The sequence below is a fragment of the Sebastes fasciatus genome, chromosome 17, assembly GCF_043250625.1.
Source record: "Sebastes fasciatus isolate fSebFas1 chromosome 17, fSebFas1.pri, whole genome shotgun sequence".
Classification (NCBI taxonomy): Eukaryota; Metazoa; Chordata; class Actinopteri; order Perciformes; family Sebastidae; genus Sebastes; species Sebastes fasciatus.
The window spans coordinates 25,519,278-25,540,289 of NC_133811.1; the positions used below are offsets into that span (position 1 = coordinate 25,519,278).

General features: G+C 40.3%; 1 protein-coding gene across 6 annotated transcripts; it reads left to right on the forward strand.

Moving 5' to 3' along the window:
• Window positions 1-157: 157 nt before the first annotated feature.
• Window positions 158-20,044, forward strand: thrap3b (thyroid hormone receptor associated protein 3b). 6 transcript variants are annotated; one of them, XM_074613514.1, is made up of 14 exons: window positions 158-490; window positions 6,266-6,420; window positions 6,742-6,789; window positions 9,884-10,104; window positions 10,147-10,726; window positions 11,895-12,506; window positions 13,283-13,449; window positions 13,609-13,720; window positions 13,812-13,887; window positions 14,529-14,704; window positions 16,181-16,412; window positions 16,845-17,087; window positions 18,347-18,397; window positions 18,487-20,044. In XM_074613514.1, exons 2-14 carry the CDS (start codon window positions 6,299-6,301, stop codon window positions 18,712-18,714), a joined length of 2,868 nt encoding a protein of 955 aa, XP_074469615.1. In that variant the 5' UTR covers window positions 158-490; window positions 6,266-6,298; the 3' UTR covers window positions 18,715-20,044. The 6 variants fall into 6 exon arrangements, with proteins under 6 accessions (XP_074469615.1, XP_074469617.1, XP_074469616.1 ...); XM_074613516.1 differs by lacking the exon at window positions 18,347-18,397; XM_074613515.1 differs by lacking the exon at window positions 6,742-6,789.
• The last annotated feature ends 968 nt before the right edge of the window (window positions 20,045-21,012 follow it).

The following is a 21,012-nucleotide window of genomic DNA, read 5'->3' on the forward strand; positions in this document are numbered from 1 at the left end:
GGAGGAAAACAGGGGCCCCAGGCACATTAATCCAGCTGTGTACCTGAGCCACAGGTGTTACAGAAAGAAGAAAAACACACTGCACTAGAGTTAATGAGCTCATCAGAGGAAAGTTAACTCTCCTCCAGGACATCTTCACTTCACGTCACGTCACACAAAATCTCGCGAGATTTTGAGCGTTAGCCAAGCTAGCACTGTGAGCTAACTGTTAGACTGTCGACGCCGCCAAAAACACACATTTAGCACAATTAACAAACACATAGACACATCCACAGGTATATCTAATGGCGACGGACACGCCGGGTGTCTTATAAAAGCCGTAACGCGTCTGTTTTCGATGGCTTGGTCGGTTAACGGCTGCCGTTGCTAAGAAGCTAGGTTGCTAAGCAGCTAGGTTGCTAAGAAGCTAGGTTGCTAACATCCGCCTCCACTAGCTGCTGGAACCAGGAAGGAGAAGCAGTTGACCAGACGAGCAGCTTTGGCCTCAAAGGTTAGTCAGACACTCTCTACTCTACTTCTGCTTTTAATAGTCATAAAACGAGCCTCGTGTAAAGGGAAAAAGGTAATTGTAACTTCCTTTTTGTAGCTTAAGCTGATGGTTGAAGTAATGTTGATAAATGTCGTTAATGTTGTCGGTTTCAGTATCGATAGTCTTTAGTGTTGTCCTCACAGCTGCACGTTAAGCTGAGCTAACTTTACATTTTTCTGTCTGTTATCTTTGCTGTTGATGTGGTGACACCTTTTCTCTGCTGGTGCACAGGTAATCTTATATTACCTTGCCTTAAATGGTGATTATTAACGCAGCTAACTAGCTAAATATACAACCAAACATGACCAAATTAACCATTAAACCCCAGTTCCAGTGGCTTGTGTTGGTGACATGTGGTGGAAGAAGTATACTTCAGTAAAAATAGCAATACTACAGTGTAAAAAAACAGTCTGTTACAAGTAACTCCTTCATTCATAATTGTAATCAGGTAAAAACACCAAAGTATTAGCATCAAAATATACTTATACATCATAATTTAGTAGTTGATTTACATTTAGTGTCAGTAATAATCAGAATCTGCAAAGCAACATAGTCACTGATGTTGTGAAATAAATGTAGTGGAGTCAAAGGTACAATATTGGCATCCAAAATGTAGTGAAGTTGAAGTATAAAGTACCAGGAAATGCAAATTATCAAATATGTGGTGGCACCTTTTCTCTGCTGGTGCACAGGTAATCTTATATTACCTTTGCACGTAGCCTTAAATGGTGATTATTAACGCAGCTAACTAGCTAAATATACAACCAAACATGACCGAAATTAACCATTAAACCCCAGTTCCAGTGGCTTGTGTTGGTGACATGTGTATCCAGTGGTGGAAGAAGTATACTTTTATTTATTTTTATTTTTTATTTGCACTATTATTACTATTATTTAAAATTAAAAATAAATATAATATAATATAATAATGATAATAATACATAATATAATATAATATAATATTATATAAATATTATATAAACATGTGTATCCATTGGTGGAAGAATAGAATAGAATAGAAAGCTTTATTGTCATTGTATTAAATACAACAAGATCCATAGGTTCCACTTCTGATCAGTGCTTTAAAACAAATACTTGACAAGACTAAACGAGGCAGGTAAAACATATAACTGGTAAAACATATAACAGGTAAAACACACACAGTTATAAAGCAAATAAAACAGGTAAAGTAGATGTAATAAATAAATATAAACAGAGGTATTACACTAGAGGAATAAAATAGGTAATTGCACTTGTAAAATAGGTAGGGTAGATGAAATAAATAAAATGTAAACAAAGGTAGTTGCACTTCAGGTGTATATTGCACAGTCAGTGTATTATTATTGCACAGAAGTATACTTCAGTAAAAATAGCAATGCTACAGTGTAAAAAACCCCACTCTGTTACAAGTAACCTCAAAAGTCCTTCATTCATAATCGTACTCAAGTAAAAGTACCAAAGTATTAGCATCAAAATATACTTAAATTACCAAAAGTACTCATTATGCAGAATGGTCCATTTCACAATTATTAAAGTTATATCACTGGATTATAATTAGTGATGTATTAAGATACCCAGCACCTCTACCAGCTATACATTAGTATAGCTGGTAGAGGTGCTGGGTATCTTAATCCATAATACATCATAATTTAGTAATTGATTTACATTTAGTGTCAGTAATCAGAATCTGCAAAGTAACATAGTCACTGATGTTGTGAAATAAATGTGGTGGAGTAAAAAGTATAATATGGGCTTCCAAAATGTAGTGGAGTTGAAGTATAAAGTACCATGAAATGCAAATACTCAAGTACCTCAAAGTTGTACTCAAATACAGTACTTGAGTAAATTAATTTTATTTATAGTTACATTCTACCACTGGTAATATATCTGCTATAGTTAAATTATTAATTAATATTTTGGCAGCTGTGCTCTATTTTATAATATAATCAACAGGGATCAATATTGAACTACATTGTATGCAATTTCAAGAGCTTAGCTTTAGGTAATTACACCATTATCAAAGCACTTAAATTAGACTCCATATACTTTTAATTAGGGCTGTCAATCGAATAAACCATTTAATCACAATTAATGGCATGATTGTCCATAACTACGATTAATTGCAATTTAATCACACATTTATTATCTGTTTAAAATGTACCTTAAAGGGAGATTTGTCATGTATTTAATACTCTTTTCAAATATGCTTGCTTTATGCAAATGTCTGTATATATAAACAATGACAAATATTGTCCAGAAACCCTCACAGGTAACCCATTTTCATTCACATATCTTGAGGTCAGAGGTCAAGGGACCCCTTTGAAAATGGCCATGCCAGTTTGTTTTTTTAACCTAAAAATCACAAGTTGTGTTAATGCATTAAAGAAATTTGCGTTACTATCGTGTTAACCTTGACAGCCCTACTTTTAACTGGAGCCACCCTTACCCAGTCTTTGTCTTTTGTCTTTGGCCTCTCAAGTTATTTGCTTCACAGTTATTGTGTCTGTCTTTGGTTGGCTGGTGCATACACTTCTTATAACATCAACCCCCACAATCAGTCTAGCTACTCTTCAGGGTAAACCAGAACCAGTTGTGCATCCTTAACCACACAAGTTGGTGCACCCATTAGTTTATTAGATAGTATGTAAAGTAAAGTGTTGCATATTTAAATGTAGCTACATGTAAATGTTTATTTTAATAGATGTTTGCAGTCCGTGCAGCTTTACAGGCTGTCAAAGATCTTTGCTAGTAATGAAATGGAAAAACCTCTTTCACTTCCTTTTTTGGTTTTGGGGGCGGGGGACCTGGGCTTTGGTGACATACAGTTGATAATGTGGTCAAAAAGTTAACTCACTGATGCACCTCCCTGTAATTATCATTCAGGGCGCCATACATGTGAGGGCTGCAGGGAAGAGAAGAACAAAATTCAGAGATGATGCTGTGAATACATACTCTTAAATTACCTTAATAACCATAATGCTTATTATAAGACCTTTATGCATTTTTAGGCTACTATCACTCACTCTGTAAAATCTGCTCATTGAGAATTCCAGCCATACAAATCATAATGTTGACTTTACATTTGAAATAAGAAGCATGAATGAGACAGGTTTTGTCCCTCGCATAATGGGACTGAAGTGGCTGAGATACCTAACAAACAGGGGGACCTAGGCATGCAAAGAGGTACCTTAATTATGTGTATTGAAAGTTTTGAGGTTCAGCAGAAGAGTGATGTGGGCCTTCGGTGGTCAATAAAATACTCAAGTGGCCCGCTTTAGATTTGCAGGAGAAACCCTTTATGAACACGTAGCAACCATTGTTTGACACATAGCAACATGAAAACAGCCATTCCACAACATTCGGTGGAAAACAAAAAACACTATTATGCATTTCATTGGGTTCTCAAAGGGAATCTTGAATAAGATGCAAAGGCTTCACCAACAGTTGGTTTGGTTTAACCAACAGAATAGCAGATTGACGTCATTAGAACCAAGGAGGACGCTGCCTTTTCAGCATTAGGAAGTCCCTGTAGTACAGTAGTGAAAGCTTTCTGCTTGCCCCACTGCACTAAAGCACCACTACCTGCTCCAGGGCTGCTGCTTGGTAAGACACTCTGATCTCCATTTTGTAGAAGAGATGTATTGTTGTTTCATTTTGGCAAATAGGCCGCAAGATAGACAAATACTGCTAAATTTTAGTCGGTAATTTTATATTTTTCTTGGCAGAAACTAGCATATAGATAAAGAAAATCTATTTTCTTGTTCTGAAGTGATGAAACAAGTGATGCCATGTTGTCATTTTCGGTTAGTGTTGATTCACTAGTTTGCTTTGGGGTCAAAGTCAGTTAACTGAAGCTCTGTTTACCCGAAGTTAAGTTTTCTTATGTTAAGCAGCAGGGAAATAGTGACACGGTAGCTCAATGGACGATGTCCAGTGTTTGATACTTTTTTGTGGTTACAAAACAAACGAAAAACAAATCGTGCTTACATAACATTTGCCCTGCCTGGTTAGTTCTTTTGTTCGCTGCCAGGTTTGTTCTTTCACGTCACATTTCACCTCCTTTAAAGTCAGACATGTCCATTTGAAATTTTTCTTTTTAACATATTCTTGTCAGGTATTGTAATCAGATCAAATGCACAGAATACAGTTATATTAAGCTTGTCTTGATGTATATGTATTATGGCTGTCTATCGATTAAAATATTTAATCGTGATTAATCGCATGATTATCTGTTCAAAATGTACCTTAAAGGGAGATTTGTCAACATGGGAGTGGGCAAATATGCTTGTTTTACGCAAATGTGTGTACATATTTATTATTCGAAATCAGTTAACAAAACAAAACAATGACAAATAAATAAAAAAAGATATGAATACATAAAAAATATGCCTTAATCATAACATGGCAGTGTGCTGACTTGACTATGACTTGCCCCAGACTGCATGTGATTATCATAAAGTGGGCATATCTGTAAAGGGGAGACTCGTGGGTACCCATAGAACCCATTTTAATTCACATATCTTAAGGTCAGAGGTCAAGGGACCCCTTTGAAAATGGCCATGCCAGTTTTTCCTCGCCAAACTTTAGCGTAAGTTTGGAGCGCTATTTAGCCTCCTTCCTGACAAGCTAGTATGACAATGTGGTACATGGTTGGTACCAATGGATTCCTTAGGTTTTATAGTTTCATATGATGCCAGTGTCTTCACTCAAGCTTTAAGAATGAGCCCGCTACAACCTAAAAATAGCAATTTGCATTAATGTGTTAAAGAAATTAGGGGCATTAAAATGAATTTGCGTTAACGTGTTATTATCGCGTTCAGCCCTAGTATTAAGATTGTCTTGATGAGATCAGAGTTTTTAAACTTTACAACAACATCTAGACATTTTTTTATCGTTAGGACTGTATATTATATATTTGGGGCATTTTAGGCCTTTATTAAATAGGCAATAATAGAGAGTTGATAGGTAATGAGGGAGAGATGCAACGAAAGGTCCGGCCAGATTTGAACCAGGGATGTTGCAGGTCATGGTCGCCTCCAACAACTGTATATGAATATAAATTTTACAGTATTACAGATAGGGCAATCTATTCACAATTGCCTAACTTCAATACAGTTACCCAGAGAGCTAAAGCTTTAACTAGACTTGATATATTTAGTTTTAAAGATGACAAATTCACCGAATCTGATCCTGTGCCGTAGGCTGTATCCTGTTATTGGAAGGGCCATGCTTTTGGATAGCTGCACTATTTAGGTTGATTTATGTTTGACGTTGAGCCAGCCTTCACTCCTCCTCCTCAGCAGCAGCCTTCAACATCTTGCTACACAGAAGCTCAACTTGTCTCACATTGCTGCCGCTGGCTCATGTGCTCGCGTTTACATGCTGCTCCAGCTGTCTGCTACAGTCTTAAAGCTAACCTGTTGGCTTCTGTGTGTGTTAGCACTGCATCGGTCTTGACAGTTCAAGGTCATGTGGGGCTTTAGGGCCCGCTGATGGCAGGCTTTAAAGCAGATAGGTGCAGGGGTCTTAGTGACGGGGGGACACGGTGTCATGTATGCTGTCCACTCCAGTCCCATCATGTAGCTGCACAATCCTGATGAAGATGGAGGATTTCTTTGAATTAAATTTGTTTTCCCTCAAAGAGCATAATTGTTCAGCATAACCGTTGGTATCTGTTTCATTCGTCCTGTGAACAAACCAATGAAATTCACTTGTTTTCTTGTTGTGTTTTTTAAGGAAAAGAATATTTATACGGTCCTAAGTGCAAAGATGTCAAAGGCTCCGGATTCTCCAGCTCGGTCCCGCTCCAGATCAAAGTCCAGATCCAGATCCTACTCCAGATCTCACTCTAGAAGCCGCTCCCGCTCAAGGTCCAGAAAACGTCGCTATAGGTAAATTTTGTGGGTCTAGCTCTGTGATATTAGTCAGAAAAAAACACACAAACATCAGCTGAGTACTCTGGTGTACCAATATCAGGTTGGCTCCGTTTGTACAATAGTACAAAGCAACAAAGAAATGGCCAGCTCATGTTTCATGTCTCATGTTTACTCACCATTTGCTTCATCATGACAGCCACTTCACTTCAGTGACACAGCACTCTTGTGTAATTCCCTTCAAGGAATACTTCACCCACAAAATGACCATTTGTATATCGATTACTCACCGCATGTTACCTTGAATTCTTGAAGAAAACATTGATTCTCTGTTCACAGTGGAGGCAAGGGAGAAAAGTTTTCTTCAACATCTCAAGCTAACACACGGTGAGTAATTGGATATACAAATGGTCATTTTAAGGCTGAGGTATTCACTTTTTAATCTGAAGGCATATTTAAAATCTAGATTTAAAGCGCAAGTCCAGTGAGTGCTCCCCAATTAATGTTTTATTAAAGGGGAATTCCACGGATTATACACATCAAAGTGTGTTTACAGGTCTTGGGGAGTACTACTGCATATGTGAAAAAGTAGTACTAAGCCTTTTGTGGCTGCAGAGGGAGCTGCCCAAAGTGTGTTAAATTACCTCAAGTGATATCACTTGAGTCAGAGTCAGTTGAGGCTGAAGACTACAAGTTTGAAAATGAAAAAAATCTGGGGGTGTGGAGTTAGAAAGAAGTGAGACCTCTGTAGCTCCTCTTCTCTGCTTGAGGCTAGGGGCTCGAGGCTACAACAGCCGAATCACCAACCCAACTGTTGAATGTCGAGTTGCATTGTGGGTAATGTAGGAGCCATGTTTTGACAAGGGAGAAGAACACATGGAATAGAGATGTCACAAGAACTGATACTTCGGTACCAAGTCGATGCCAAAATTCTGAAAACGTGATGGTACTCGTTTTTCTACAGTACTGCAGCTACCGTAGGTACCGTCAGGGCTCGACACTAACGGCGTCCTGTCGTCCTGGGGACAATAGAAAATGTGTTTTGGACGCTGTAAACTTATTAACGTCGACAGGAATCACTCCATTTTTCCCTAATAATGCTACATTGCTAACAACAAATCTGTGTTGAAATCGGCAGCAAGAGAGCTAGTTAACGTTAGCTGTTAGCTCCGTGCAAGACTGTGCTGCTTACCGGCTGGTAACGTTAACTAGCCCACTTCCTGCCGATTTCAACACGGGAGGTGCCATTGATTTACATTAATTAGTAACATATGTAGTTTTTGGTGAGAAACTCTAATAAATACAGTTGTTTGAAGGAGATGTTTTCAATGTATTTGTGCAATGTAAAATAGATAATAGAGAGGGAATTATGACCTGTTTAACTTATTAACAAAAACAAGGGTGCCAACAGTAATAGGGCCGCTCTTGGAAGGCTGCGCTCCTTTCGCGCCTGCCGTTACTAAGCAACCAAAACCTGCGTGCTGCGATGACTATGACGACGGAGTTGCAGTGATTTAGCAGGAAGCCTCACTGACTAAACTGAGCAAAGTCAAAACAAAGATGAATGTATTTCCAGCACCGTAAATCCCTCACAGTATCAATATGTCTGTGTTGATCTGGCTGACCTTTCAGCCGGATGTTGTGCCGTCCTCGGACAGAAAGGCCAGTGAAATAGTCCTTGGGACAGATGGTAAAGCTCGACTACTAAATTTCTGTTATCGTGACATCCCTAACATGGAATAAAAAAGACGATATCTCAGGTTCTGCTGCATCAGTTTAATACTTTTTTGTTTTAAAAACTGTTGATTATGAGTCTGACAATTTTATAGGAATATCTTGCAATGCTAAATCAGTGGAGTTCTCTTTAAAGTAGCCTGTCTAGGGTTTGCAATTACCACAAGATGCAATTACCACAAGATGTTTATTGGTAGGGAGTTACCAGATACGTACCTGATATTGTATTGTAATTAACTCTAGATATATTAAAATGTAACTAGAAGTTAGTTCCTTATTGTTCTTCTCTAACTGGGCCCAACTTGTTCTCGGTTTGCTCTCAATTTGTATAAATGTTTTTCCTGTGTGGGCGAAATGCTGACGAAGCCTCAAGCTATTTGCATCAGCTCACCTTCTTTAATGTTAAGAAGTCATCTAGTCATCTATATTTGTGTTACAGTTTAAGATGTCAAGCCATATACCCATCATAATGTTTTTTATTGATTTATTGTTATGGTTTTTCCTTATTTAAGCGAGGGAGTGCTTCCCATGCTGGCTGCCTTGTTGTTGTCGGTCCATGTTTGTGTTTGAAGCTCGAGCCGTTAAAGCACTTTCACAGTGAGCAGTTTGAGTGGATGTTTTTTTTCCTTGAAGAGCATTGCTACACGCAGCATGTCAATGATTATCAAAAGGAAAAAGAGAGTAGAGAGCGAGCACTCTTGGCCTTGTTGGACCTCCCTCCCCTCTTCACTGCCTCCTCCCTCTGTGGATTAGAGCAGGTTGTGTCCTGGGTGTACCCTTTGCCCAACACATAAATTAAAGCCACACACAGACTGTCCTGCTTGTGGGAATACACTGTCTTTTGTCCAGGACTGCTCTGCTCCAATGAAAAGGTACAAGTATGTAATTGGCATGTACTTGTAAACTTAATGGTTTTTGTCTGTTGCTTTACGGGCCATCAGGACGGGTGTCGTGTTAACACCGTGTCAGTTAAAGTCACATTTGTTCTATCACTGAATTTACATGCTATTTTTACATTTCTCTAGAATAGGACGGTTGAGTTTGGAAAGCTTTTATTTGTAGTCTTTCATAGGTGAAGCTACAGTTTGCTGTTTTCTAGGTGTGTTTTTTTATTTGCAGATATAACGTCATGATGATTAGTTTGCTGTCTGTCATCGCGTTGAACTCTTTTGTACAGTTCTCACTTCAGAGTTATTTGTCCTCAGTGTAGCAGCATGCTGAAAGCTGTTTCAGAAGTGATTCTTGGTGTCTGTATAGGTGTAACATCCTGTATGTAATTTAAGTTTTTGTTTACATTTATGTCTCTCCGAGTGATGACAGACACAACGCTGTGCTCAGTAGAGAGTAGAGACGCTTCCCAGTCATCTCTGAGCTTACAGCTCCCCCTGTTGACAGTGGGCAGTAGTAAGTCTCTCCTGTCAAGGCTACTCAAAGTATGTTTTTTGGGACCACCAGGAGCCATTGGGTACGCCTGGGGGTCCACGAAACAATGAGGAATAGTTTGATATTATTTCAATCTCAAAGGTTACCACAATAAAAGAGGTATTGAAAAGTTGTCATAAGCTCCTGCTGCTGGCCAGATAACTGAATTATCAGTCCTATCTTTTAAAACTTTCTCTTGTAAGTGTATAATATAATATAAGGCTACATCTAACAATCGTTTTCAGTTAATCTTACTATTATTTTCTTTGCCATCAATAACATAATTGTTCTTCTTCTGTCTTTTCCCTTCTCCTCTCTCATCCAGTTCCAGGTCTCGTTCCCGCTCTCGCTCTCACTCTCCGTCCTACAGAAACTATCCTACCAGGGACTACCAGAACAACAGAGGTGGTGGGTTCAGAGGCTACAACCGAGGCTACCGGAGGCCCTTCCACTACCGCGCCAGAAACCGAGGCTATTACCCACGCGGCGGCCATTACCAGAACAGGGGAGGAGGCTATGGCTACAAGTCCAACTGGCAAGGTGGAGGTGGAGGTGGAGGTGGAAGTGGAGGTGGTGGAGGTGGTGGAGGTGGTGGAGGCTGGCACGATCGCCACCATGACCAGGACCACCACTCACACAGCCCCAGGAGGGGGCGCTCACGCTCACGCTCCCGCACACCCAAGAAGCGCTCGGTCAGCAGGAGCCGTTCCCACAACTCCGACCGCTCGTCTTCCCGGGGATCTCGACACTCCAGGCGTTCCAGCTACTCTTCACGGTCCCGGTCCTCATCACCACGTCATCGCAGCAGCAAGGGCAAGCCTCCCAAGGATGCTAAGGATGTTAAGTTAGAAAGTCAAGCAGAGAAATCAGGTCAGGCAGCGGACGGCAGTGCCATCGAGAAGGCATCTGGAGGAAAATGGATTGACTATGACGCCAGCCCGAAACGAATCAGCCCAGAGACTAAAAAAGAGGATTCTCCCACTAGTCCTGATGGCAAAGGGCCCGCCTCGAGTTCTGGTTCTCTGTGGAAAACCATCGGCACCGCGTCGCCTCCAGCAAAGAGCCCCACAAAGTCCGGACAGACTGCCTCCTTCAGCGGCTTCGGCTTCTTCTCAAAGGAAGACGCCAAATGTGGAGATAAGGCCGGGATCTCTGCCGCCTTCAAAAAGTACGTCCATTACTTTTTGCAATTATTTTGAATGTAATTACACGGTTTTCATTTTTTCATTTTTCTAACAAATCATGAACGTTATTTTTCTTTCAAACATGTTTAGCCTTTTTCAAAGATCCCTGGAGGAATACAGGTTAAAAAGGAAAACAGATTTTAAGTGCATTGAGAGTGGTTGAGAGGAAGTTGTATGAAATCCCACTTACTTAGGACGGTGGTGCTTACGTGAGTATAATCATTGCAATGTCTATACTGTTTGCTTTAGGGATGGGCTTTTTTATTTACATTTCTTTTTTTTTTATTTCATAAAGGAAATTAAAACCAGCACTTAGTCTGCAGCTGGAGTTTGTAGGTTTATCTATCTGCCATTTTGGGATTCAGGCAGCCGGCAGTGGTGATTTAAAGTTCTTGTTTTTATTTTTAAGAATAATTTGATTTGGGAAATATACTGATTAAATGCCAAACCAATTATTTTTCCAAAGAAGACTCCATTGCCATTGAAAAACTAAATTAGCTCGTCCAGATATCGGTTGGAAATCTTTGGAGTCAACAACATCTAGGCTTTCTGACGGTTGGAATGCAGCACAACATTTATTTAAATGTGAAATTGCAATAAAAATACTTTGTCCCTAAAATCTATGAATGATCGTGATAAAAATCGTGTTCTCCACTAACATATAGGGCAATATTTCTCTTTCACATACACAGAAACATGAAAAATGTTTTGGCACAGTCCACCACTGTCAACATGCGATTGTCAGTTCAGTAACTCTTAAAGTTCTTCGGCCGGTAAGGGAATGAAAGTTATTCTCTCAACAGCCTTTTCCTTGCACAATAACCCAGTTAAAACTGAGTTGCATTGTTTGTACATGTGCATTAGTACCTTGTTAGTTTGGAGCAAGGAAGGAGAAGAGATTAGACTTACAAAAGCAGGAAAATAGTTGACAGAAGTTAATAATCCAATAAATAGTATTATATATGCAGTTTTATCATCTATTTGTAAGCTTGCCCATCCCTGGTGTGTATTACGTTGTTATTTTTCAGCTTGTGAAAATATGTTGTATTGTTTTCCCCTCTTACATTGTTCATCTCAGTCTGAATTTTTAAAATAAGCATATTGGTTAATGGCATCGCAGGTACTAAAGCTCAGTTTGGTTCTCTGTTTCAGGTTCTTGGCTGAGAATAAAAACAAAAAGCAGGCTGCTGAAAAGGAGAACGGTCGCGATAAAGAGCAGCGCGCTACGGACAGAGAACTGGAGAAAGGAAGCAAGTCCGGAGACCTTTTCAACACCTCGTCCACTTCTTTCGGCGACTCCAAAGAAGACATGCCTTTCTTTGACGCTGGCGAAGAGGAGTTCCTCAAGTCTCACGGGCTGAAAGAGGGGGACATCGATGAGGACGGGGAGGTCAAAACCACCCTCACCGCTCGGGACATTTTCGGGAAATGGGGGGACGAGCCGAGCTATTCCACGTCCTACCCGTCGGTTAAAGAGAAAAGCCGGAGAGACGCTGAAGACGTCGAGCCTGTAGACCACTTAGAGGAGGAGATGTACCGAAGCCGCAAGCACAGCTCCAAGAAAGAGGAGAAGGCCAAGAAGAAGGAGAAGAAAGAGAAGGAGAAGTCCAGAAGGAGTCCGTCCTCTCCCGCAACTTCCAGAGAGAAGGAGCGGCCGCTGTTTCCTGGAGCTTTCCCTCCTCGTAAGGAGTCACCTGTACGACACATGTCTGCGTCAAGGGACGACTTTGAACAAAAAATCGGTTCTGTAGATGAAATGCCCAGGTATGTGTAGTAATACCCGATCATATACTTAACATTGAAATATTACCGCATTGGCCCGAATATTAGACCCCCCCACTACCCTACAGTTTCAACTAACAGATCCTCGTCCTGGCAGCCTTTTGTCTCGTACGAGTGAAACATGGCACGCTTCCATTACAAGAGAATGTAAATCCCACATTTGTGGAGCTTTTCTATCAGTCACAGACTCGCATAACGGTCGGAATGATTTTCTCTGGCTTTAGTCTGAGTTCCCCATCATGACATGTTGTTACTAGTAATTGTTGTTAATTCTCCAGTCGGGTGCCACTGAATTATCGTAAGTAGAAGAGCACCAGTCAAACCTCAGACGGTGAAAAACCTTGTAGAAAACATGATGGAAATATGGAATTTATGTTAGTTTCATGTATGAATTTGAGGACGGTTACAGTCTCCCCATCGCTGCTCACAGATCTGATGTTTTTCTTCTCTTCAGCGGAAGCTTTATTGGATGTTTAAGTCATGTGCTTCATGTATATCATGATTTTCTACTTTCATATGATGCCAGGATCTTCACTAGTTTTAAAACTAAGCCCGCTGCAACCTAAAAAATTGCAAGTTGCATTAAAGAAATGAGTGGCGTTAAAACAAATTTGCGTTCACGCGTTATTATCTTTGACAGCCCTAATAAAAAATAGTTCTCGAATGTGATACGACCCCCTCGTCCTGTATTCGGGCCAATACGGTAGATGCTTTTACTTCTCATTGTTCAATGTTCCTGACCTCTTCTGTTCTCTCAGCTCCTCCCTTTCTAAAGAGCGCCTCACTCCCCGAGAACCGCCGAATCCCACTAAGAAAGATCCCGAGTTTCGTTCCATTTTCCAGCACGTTCAGTCGGCGCAGCTCCGCCGCAGCCCCTCTGAGCTGTTTGCTCAGCACATAGTCTCAATCGTGCACTACATCAAAGGTAAAGTATGATCTGCGCCGGTTCTCTCCGACCTCTACCGACTCAAGATGACAAGAGGCGTTTGGACAGTTGACGACATCCACTGCACATTTCATTACTTGATTACTGCAGCTGGTGCCGCTGTATCTGGAATAATAGTTTGTTGTTCTCTATTTGCAGCTCAACACTTCCAGTGCTCAGACATGACTTTAAGTGAGCGGTTTGCCATGTACCAAAGAAAAGCTGCAGAGGTAGAAATGATGAAGCCAAGGAAGAGCCCAGAAATCCACAGGTATCCACGACGTCTGATCAGCTGATCTGAAGTGATTTATAAAAAGAATCATCTGTTATTGACCTTAGGGCTTTTTCCTTCTCTCTCTCAGGAGAATCGATGTTTCCCCCAGTGCCTTTAAGAGGCACTCTCGCCTGTTTGAGGATATGGAGGAGACGAGCTACAAGGTGACCCGCCATTTTGAAATTTGACGTATTTGGAGCAAGCCAATTTGAGACGACCAAAAGCAGCAGTGTTCAGCTTTGTGCTTTTCTTTCAAAGGATGCATATTTCTAAATCAAAAGCCCAATTGTGTTTTGTAAGTGCCAAGCAAGCCCCCCAGCCTATGAGATATGGTTATTGATTGGGTATGTACGAACCCAGGCAAAGGCTAAAAGGAAGTGAATTAAGATCCCGAGTCCAAGCCTCTCAAGGGACGCTTATCAGTGCCTTTACCTTGTAAGTATTTTTCTTAAAAAGAAAAAAATCAAGCTACAAAAAAACTGTGAAATTCAATTTATTTTGATAAGCTACATGCATGCTGCTGGTTTCCACAAATACTTTAATATTAAATTGTGAAAAGTCATTTTGTATTATTCTTTATGTGCTTTACTGCATTAATAACCACCTTAGTAATGTGTAATGTAAGAATTCACAGTATTCACATTTTGTCTTAACCACTAGAGGGAACACTTAATATGTGTTCTTCATCTTTATTTGTAATGCAGATTTCCATTCCTGTGTCATGTGTACCAAATCATTTCTGGCATTTATGAATCTGTTCATGAGTATTTTAAAAACAGTGGCTAATAAATACATGTTTCTGCAGGATCCAAGTAAAAAGTTCAAAGGCGACGTGATGGACCTCCGTCTGGATATTGAAAGACGTAAGAGGTTTGCTGGGAAGGAGTACAAGCGTGAAGGAGGCAGGAGCCCCGGAGGCTCCCGAGGACCGAGCAGAGAGAAGTCCTCTGAGAAATCTGGGAAGCACCACAAGAAATCCAAGTACGTTCAATATGTTGTCTCCGTTTTTTCCACCCTAGAGAGGTTGATACAGTCCTGTCTTCAGATCAGCAACATGGTAACACAATGTTTGGAGGAGTGGTTCCTGTTGTTACTACGAATATATATTGCCATGTTCCTCTACAGCAGCAGAGTAAGATAACAAATTACCACTTCCTCCTTCTTTTCGCCCACACATAATATAATTGTATCACCCTACCGCATGTATGTCAGCACAAAGTTGGCTTTGTGCCGATCACTTGCTAGAGTTAATAGATTAAATTTATTGAAAGATAGCAGTCAGTCGCTAAGACGGATGACGAATACCACTGCGTTTCCTGTAACCACTTTGAAATGAAAGCGTTCTTGTGGTTCAACGATGGAAAACTTAGAGAATCAGAGATCGGTTTATTGCCAAGTAGGCTTTCATATGCACAAACACAGTAATGCAAAACACGAGAATCATGAATATAAAGTAGAAATTTTACATTATAAAAATATGTAAAATATATCTGCAGCATAATGTGCTGTTGTTCATAGTATGAAGAATGTAAAAAGCTTAAAGGGATAGTTTGGGTGTTTTTGAAGTGGGGTTGTATGAGGTACCTATCCATAGTCAGTGTGTTACCTACGGTAGATGACGGTCGGCACGCCCCCAGTTTGGAGAAACCGACTTGTTACCGCACAGAAGCAAAGCAATGTACTGCTGTGGACGGGGCCGGCAGCATAACGTATTTTAGCCTCTTAAAAGAAAGACTCACCTAAAACAAATCCATATTAGTTTTAAGTGTACTCTCTATATTTAGAGTATTTTCGCCGGTTTACCTTGCCGTGAGACAATACAGTATGTTTCCGAAGGGAAACTGAAGCTGTTATCTACGCTCTCGCCAAAGCAACCAGACTCCATGGAAAAAAAAACCAGTAAATTTACCTCTCAGAACACAGAGGTTTTTTTTCTATGGAGTCTGGTGGCTTTGGCAAAAGCATAGATGGATATAACGACTTCAGTTCCCCGTCGGAAAGGGCTGTCTGACGGCAAGATAAAGCAGTGAAAATATTCTAAATATAGCGTACACTTAAACCGATGATTTTTTTAGGTGTGCCTTTCTTTTAGGTGTTTTGTTTTTTTAAATCTAAGCACTGCTAGAGGCTATTTTTCTCCATTTTCCTTTTATCTTTGGCTGCCTGTTTTCAGATTCAAGCTTAGGTTGAATATTGGTGGATGGGCTTGTGCAAAAATTTAATGTGAGAAGAGACATGCATATTTAATGTATGAGACACCAAAATGTAGGGCATTGTGTTTGTTTTTGTGAAGGAGGAAGAGGGGAAAGCATTAGTCGTGTCTCCTGTAACCATAGTAACCACTCTACAAACCTTCCACAGCCTGCACATTATACCATCAAACAGTTTTGACAACATCTGTAAAGCTCATTTTTTATGACACTCACATCCAACCTTTTTTTATGTTTGTGCTCACAGGAAGGGTAAGAAGAAACGGGATCGCTCTCCATCCTCCTCTTCCTCCTCATCCTCTCCATCCCCTTATCCTCCACCTTTCAGAGGTAAAGAGTTCATGGGGGGAGAGGGGATGGAGCACTCGGAGGAGGGCTACGGTCACCCACGTTATCCTCCGCGGGACTACAGTGGGCCCGGAGACAGGGGGGGCCACTATGAGGGCCACAACGCTGAGAGAGGCCGAGCGCGTGGATTTGTAAGTTCCCGTCTGTGCTTTGGTTTTATCTCTTCTGCTGCTGTATTAGTGTGTTTTGTCACTTGAGGTACTGACATCTCATCTTCTTGCAATTTTTTGTCCTAATGGCATCCCAGTAGACTACGCTTCTCTGCTCTGTTCCTTCCTCCTAATGATAAGGAACATAATGTGGATGATGATGATAATGATGATGACTCTCTATCATACATATTCCATGCACTTTTTATTAAGGTAATGTAGCGTAAGTCAGTGGAACTTCACCTCTTCACTAAACAAAATACCTGATTTCCATCAGTATAGCTTCTTATTTGTGTGTTCTGTCGTTCTCATCATCCCTGGGACCACAAAATATAAAATATAATAATCCATTTTATTGCAGTGTTTGTCCCCTTGACTGCAACTTTAAATCCACCTTGTTGTTTTTGGTTTCAGTTCCCTAGAGTCAGAGGGAGAGGGTGGAGCAGGGGGAATTATCCAGGAGGCGGCGGCGGCGGCGGCGGCGGCGGCGGCGGCGGCGGCGGCGGCGGTGGTGGTGGCGGCGGTGGAGGTGGAGGCGGCGGCGGCGGTGGTGGCAACAACAGCAATGGAAACCCTGCCAATATGAATCCTGCAGTGCGCCCTCCAGAGGAGGAGTGGGACCCTGAATACACTCCCAAGAGCAGGAAGTATTACCTGGTGAGCTACTAATTGATTTAGTGGCACACATAGTCTTATTCACTGGAGACATTTTGACATGTCACAGTAGAAACAATATTGTTGAATGATGCAGAATTATATTTAGCTGCTCCTGTTTCAGCATCCTGGTTTTGAACCCGCTGGCTTACTGGGACACTGAAACAGAAAAGAGCCATTGTTAATGTTAATGTAATGTAATTTAACTTGTGCTTTTCCTAGTATGACAAGTCAAAATGCAACAGATGCTGCAAAACAAGCTTATCAACCTATTTTTTGAGGTCTTAACCCTTCCACCTCATTTTGTTTTGACTTTAATTGATGTGTGTCATGTGATATGTTTCTAAACCAAGGTAGGTCTCATGTTTATTGTTTTTGGATATATTTCTTTTCTTTTCTATATTTACATAGCAAATAAGAAATATCGGGACCGGAACAGTTTCCCTAAATGTTGGAATTTGAAGAACCAAGAATTTATCAATGTCTTTAAAGATTATTTTGACAGCATAGAGGCCGGGAGGAAATAATATATTCAGCTACTAAGGCGCCTATAACTTGGACTTTACTGATGTTTTTTTAGGGCTGTCCAATCGATCAGAATATATAATCATGATTAATCGCATAATTGTTTCTAGTTAATCGCGATTAATTGCAAATAATTTTTTTTTTATCTGTTCAAAATGTACCTTAAAGGGAGATTTGTCAAGGTTTTAATACTCTTATCAACATGGGAGAGGGTAAATATGCTGCTTTATGCAAATGTATGTATATATTTATTATTGGAAATCAGTTAACAACACAAAACAATGACAGATATTGTCCAGAAACCCTCACAGGTACTGCATTTAGCATAAAGAAATATGCTCAAATCATAAAATGGCAAAGTAAAGCCCAACAGGAAACAACAGCTGTCAGTGTGTCGTTAAAGAAGTTAGTGGCGTCGAAATTAATTTTGACAGCTCTACTTTATTGACATTTCTTTCTAAGTTTTAACTTTTTAAACGTACATAATCCAGCACCTGAACATAGAACCCACTTCTTGTCTAAACCAAACTATATTTCATTTCTGCTTCCAATCATATAAACTGCATCATAAGGAAACAGATTACTTTTTCCTTCCTGTTGCCAATTGTTGCTTATATAAAACGCTTTCATGAACTGTAGCGTAGTTCTGTATCTGATGATTATTTTACACAGTAAAAGCTGTAATCTTGACTAAAATTTGTTGATATTTATTTAAACATTTGAAGCATGTTTTGCAGCGTTATGATAAGCATGAAGAAGAAGAAGAAGAAGTTTCAAGTCAGTCCAGAGTTGAGTTTGGTGGGGTGGGGGAAAGAGCAGCACCCTGATCCTTCTGACCTCTGACTTGACCTTTAACGTTGTCTGTGTCCCCTTTCAGCATGACGACCGCGATGGTGAGAAAACCTGGATAGACAACCGCGGAAGAGGCCGGGGTTCCTTCCCGCCTCGCCGCGGACGCTTCGTCTACCGCAAGGGGGGCAGCAGCCCTAAGTGGACCCACGACATGTTCCAGGGAGGACAGGAGGGGCAGATGGGAGACGACAACATCGAAGTAGAGCGCAAAGAACCCAAGAGCGCCGGAGACGCCTCCGTCCAGAAGCAGTAGAGCCGCTCACTCCCATCGCCATCACCATCTACACATTCGTCAGAACGGTTCCAGCGATGATGAAGGGGGTTAATCTGCTTTATTCTCCACGTCATCTCATCATTTAACGGTTAAAAAACAAAAGTGAGTTTGAGCCTTCTCACAGTTAAAGTGAAGAAAGAAGTGACTTGAATGAAGAGCAGCACTCGGTTACGTTTTGTATGTGAGGTTAGCTTCATTTCAGAGTGGTCTTTTTTTAATGTAAAGGTGAGTTTTGTTTTACAGCTGGTCGACTTAATCGTTTTAAGGGAGAAAATACTGAGGCAACAAAGATGAATATTCTGTGAAAATATGACATAAATAGGAAAATGAATTTGTGCCTTAGAAAATAAATAATAATCCATCTGTTTGACGGTACAGCCCCCGGCTACCAGAGGTACAGCTGTGTACCTGTTTCAGTGTAGAAAGGCATTAGATGATTTCCATCTTCTCGTTTTTCTGTTTGTTTTTTGGGGCTGTGATAAATCTTCGATGTTACTGCATGAAAGCGTTTGATTCATACCTCGCTCCTCGGGACCAATCAGCAGCGGGCTCAGGGCTCACGATCGTCAAATTATCAGACATGGAAAAAGTTCGATGAACCCCCCCCCGACCGATTGATGTTTGTCACTCATATTATCCGATCTTTTTCATATAGTGCCACTTCACCTGTATTTCTCATTAGTTGGGGGGGGAGACATTTTTATGTGTGTGTTACAGTGTATTCTCATTGATTGTGGGTGTTTTCAGTTCAAAAGAAATTGTAAAGAATTTGGCACCAAAATCCCCTGATTTAGCGTTAAACGTAGATTTTCTGCCTCATCAATTTAGGTAAGTGGCTACCTTTTGTTTAGACTTTTAATAAAAAAAATAGTTCTTACAAAAGGCTAATACATGTATAGAATTATAAGGACCTAAATTATTGTAATCTTAACATCTGGGGGAAGGGAAAACTGAATATAGTTCTTTTTTTTTCTTTTTTTAACACAACAGTTGCAGTAAATCCTCTCGCAAAAACAAGCTTAACATGAAAAAGTGAAGAGAAACCCCAAAAAGATTTGTGACACAACATTTTGTCAAAGGCAACGATGTAATTTTTAAGAGGAATTGACGCGCAGACTAGCAGAACTAGTTTTGTGAATCTCACTGTGCTGCTTCGTCCCACTTTTGATTGTACATACTGCATGTACTAAAACAGAACTGTAGGACTTTTTTTGTTTAATCTGAAGCTGAAAACTTTTGTACTGTTCCCAAGAGCTTTGGAGTATTTTGTCTTTTCATTTTCAATAAATCTTTCTTTGATTCAGGGCAATTCTGCGAGTGTGATTGTTGAGATCTGCAGATGAACCAACTAGGGGCTGTCCCCGAATACCACCTTTTGGGCTTTTAGAAGCTTCGGTGAGAAATATTCGAAGGTATTCGAAGCTTTGTGGCGCAGCGAGTTGACATGTTCTTCAGTCTGTCTGTCTGTCTCTGTCTCACCCGTTTCAGTGCTGCTGCCACATTACTGTACACAAACACACCTCTACACAAAACAAACAGTTATCTGTCTGAGAGTAACTAATAATAGTTGATGTTGAATATGAATAATGTGGGATTTTTCCTTATTTCATGGGATATTTGGGGATTTTTACATTATTATATACTTCTATAAAAAAAAAGAAAGTAAAACGAAGCATTGGAATACTGATTTGGAGGTCGATTACCATGGCAACGGTCGAAGCTTCGAAGCATTCGGGTCAGCCCTAGAATGTCTGACCTTATATATATGTATAAAAGTATTGATGTGGTAACTTTAAAGGACCCATATCGTGCTTATTTTCAGGTTCATATTTGTATTTTGTGTTTCTACTAGAACATGTTTACATGCTGTAATGTTAAAAAAAACAACTTTATTTTCCTCGTAATGTCTGCTTGAATATACCTGTATTCACCCTCTGTCTGAAACGCTCCGTTTTAGTGCATTTCAACGGAATTGCGTTACTAGGCAACAGCTTAGGTCCATATTTACGTCCGTTCAGCTGATGTTATTTACATACACTGCAACTGGAAATAAACTAGGACACATTTAGAATGTTTACGTTTAAAACCGTGTAATGGTCTAAATATTGTATATTTGTGACATCACAAATGGGAATCCTAACGCCTAATTTCTGAATACGGGCTGTGTGTATTTCTCCGTATGTTGAGCGTTTTGATAGTTTAACAGTATTTATAAAGCACTTAAACCTGCTTTATAGTATAAAAGACATGAAAATCGCACTTTTTATAATATGGGAC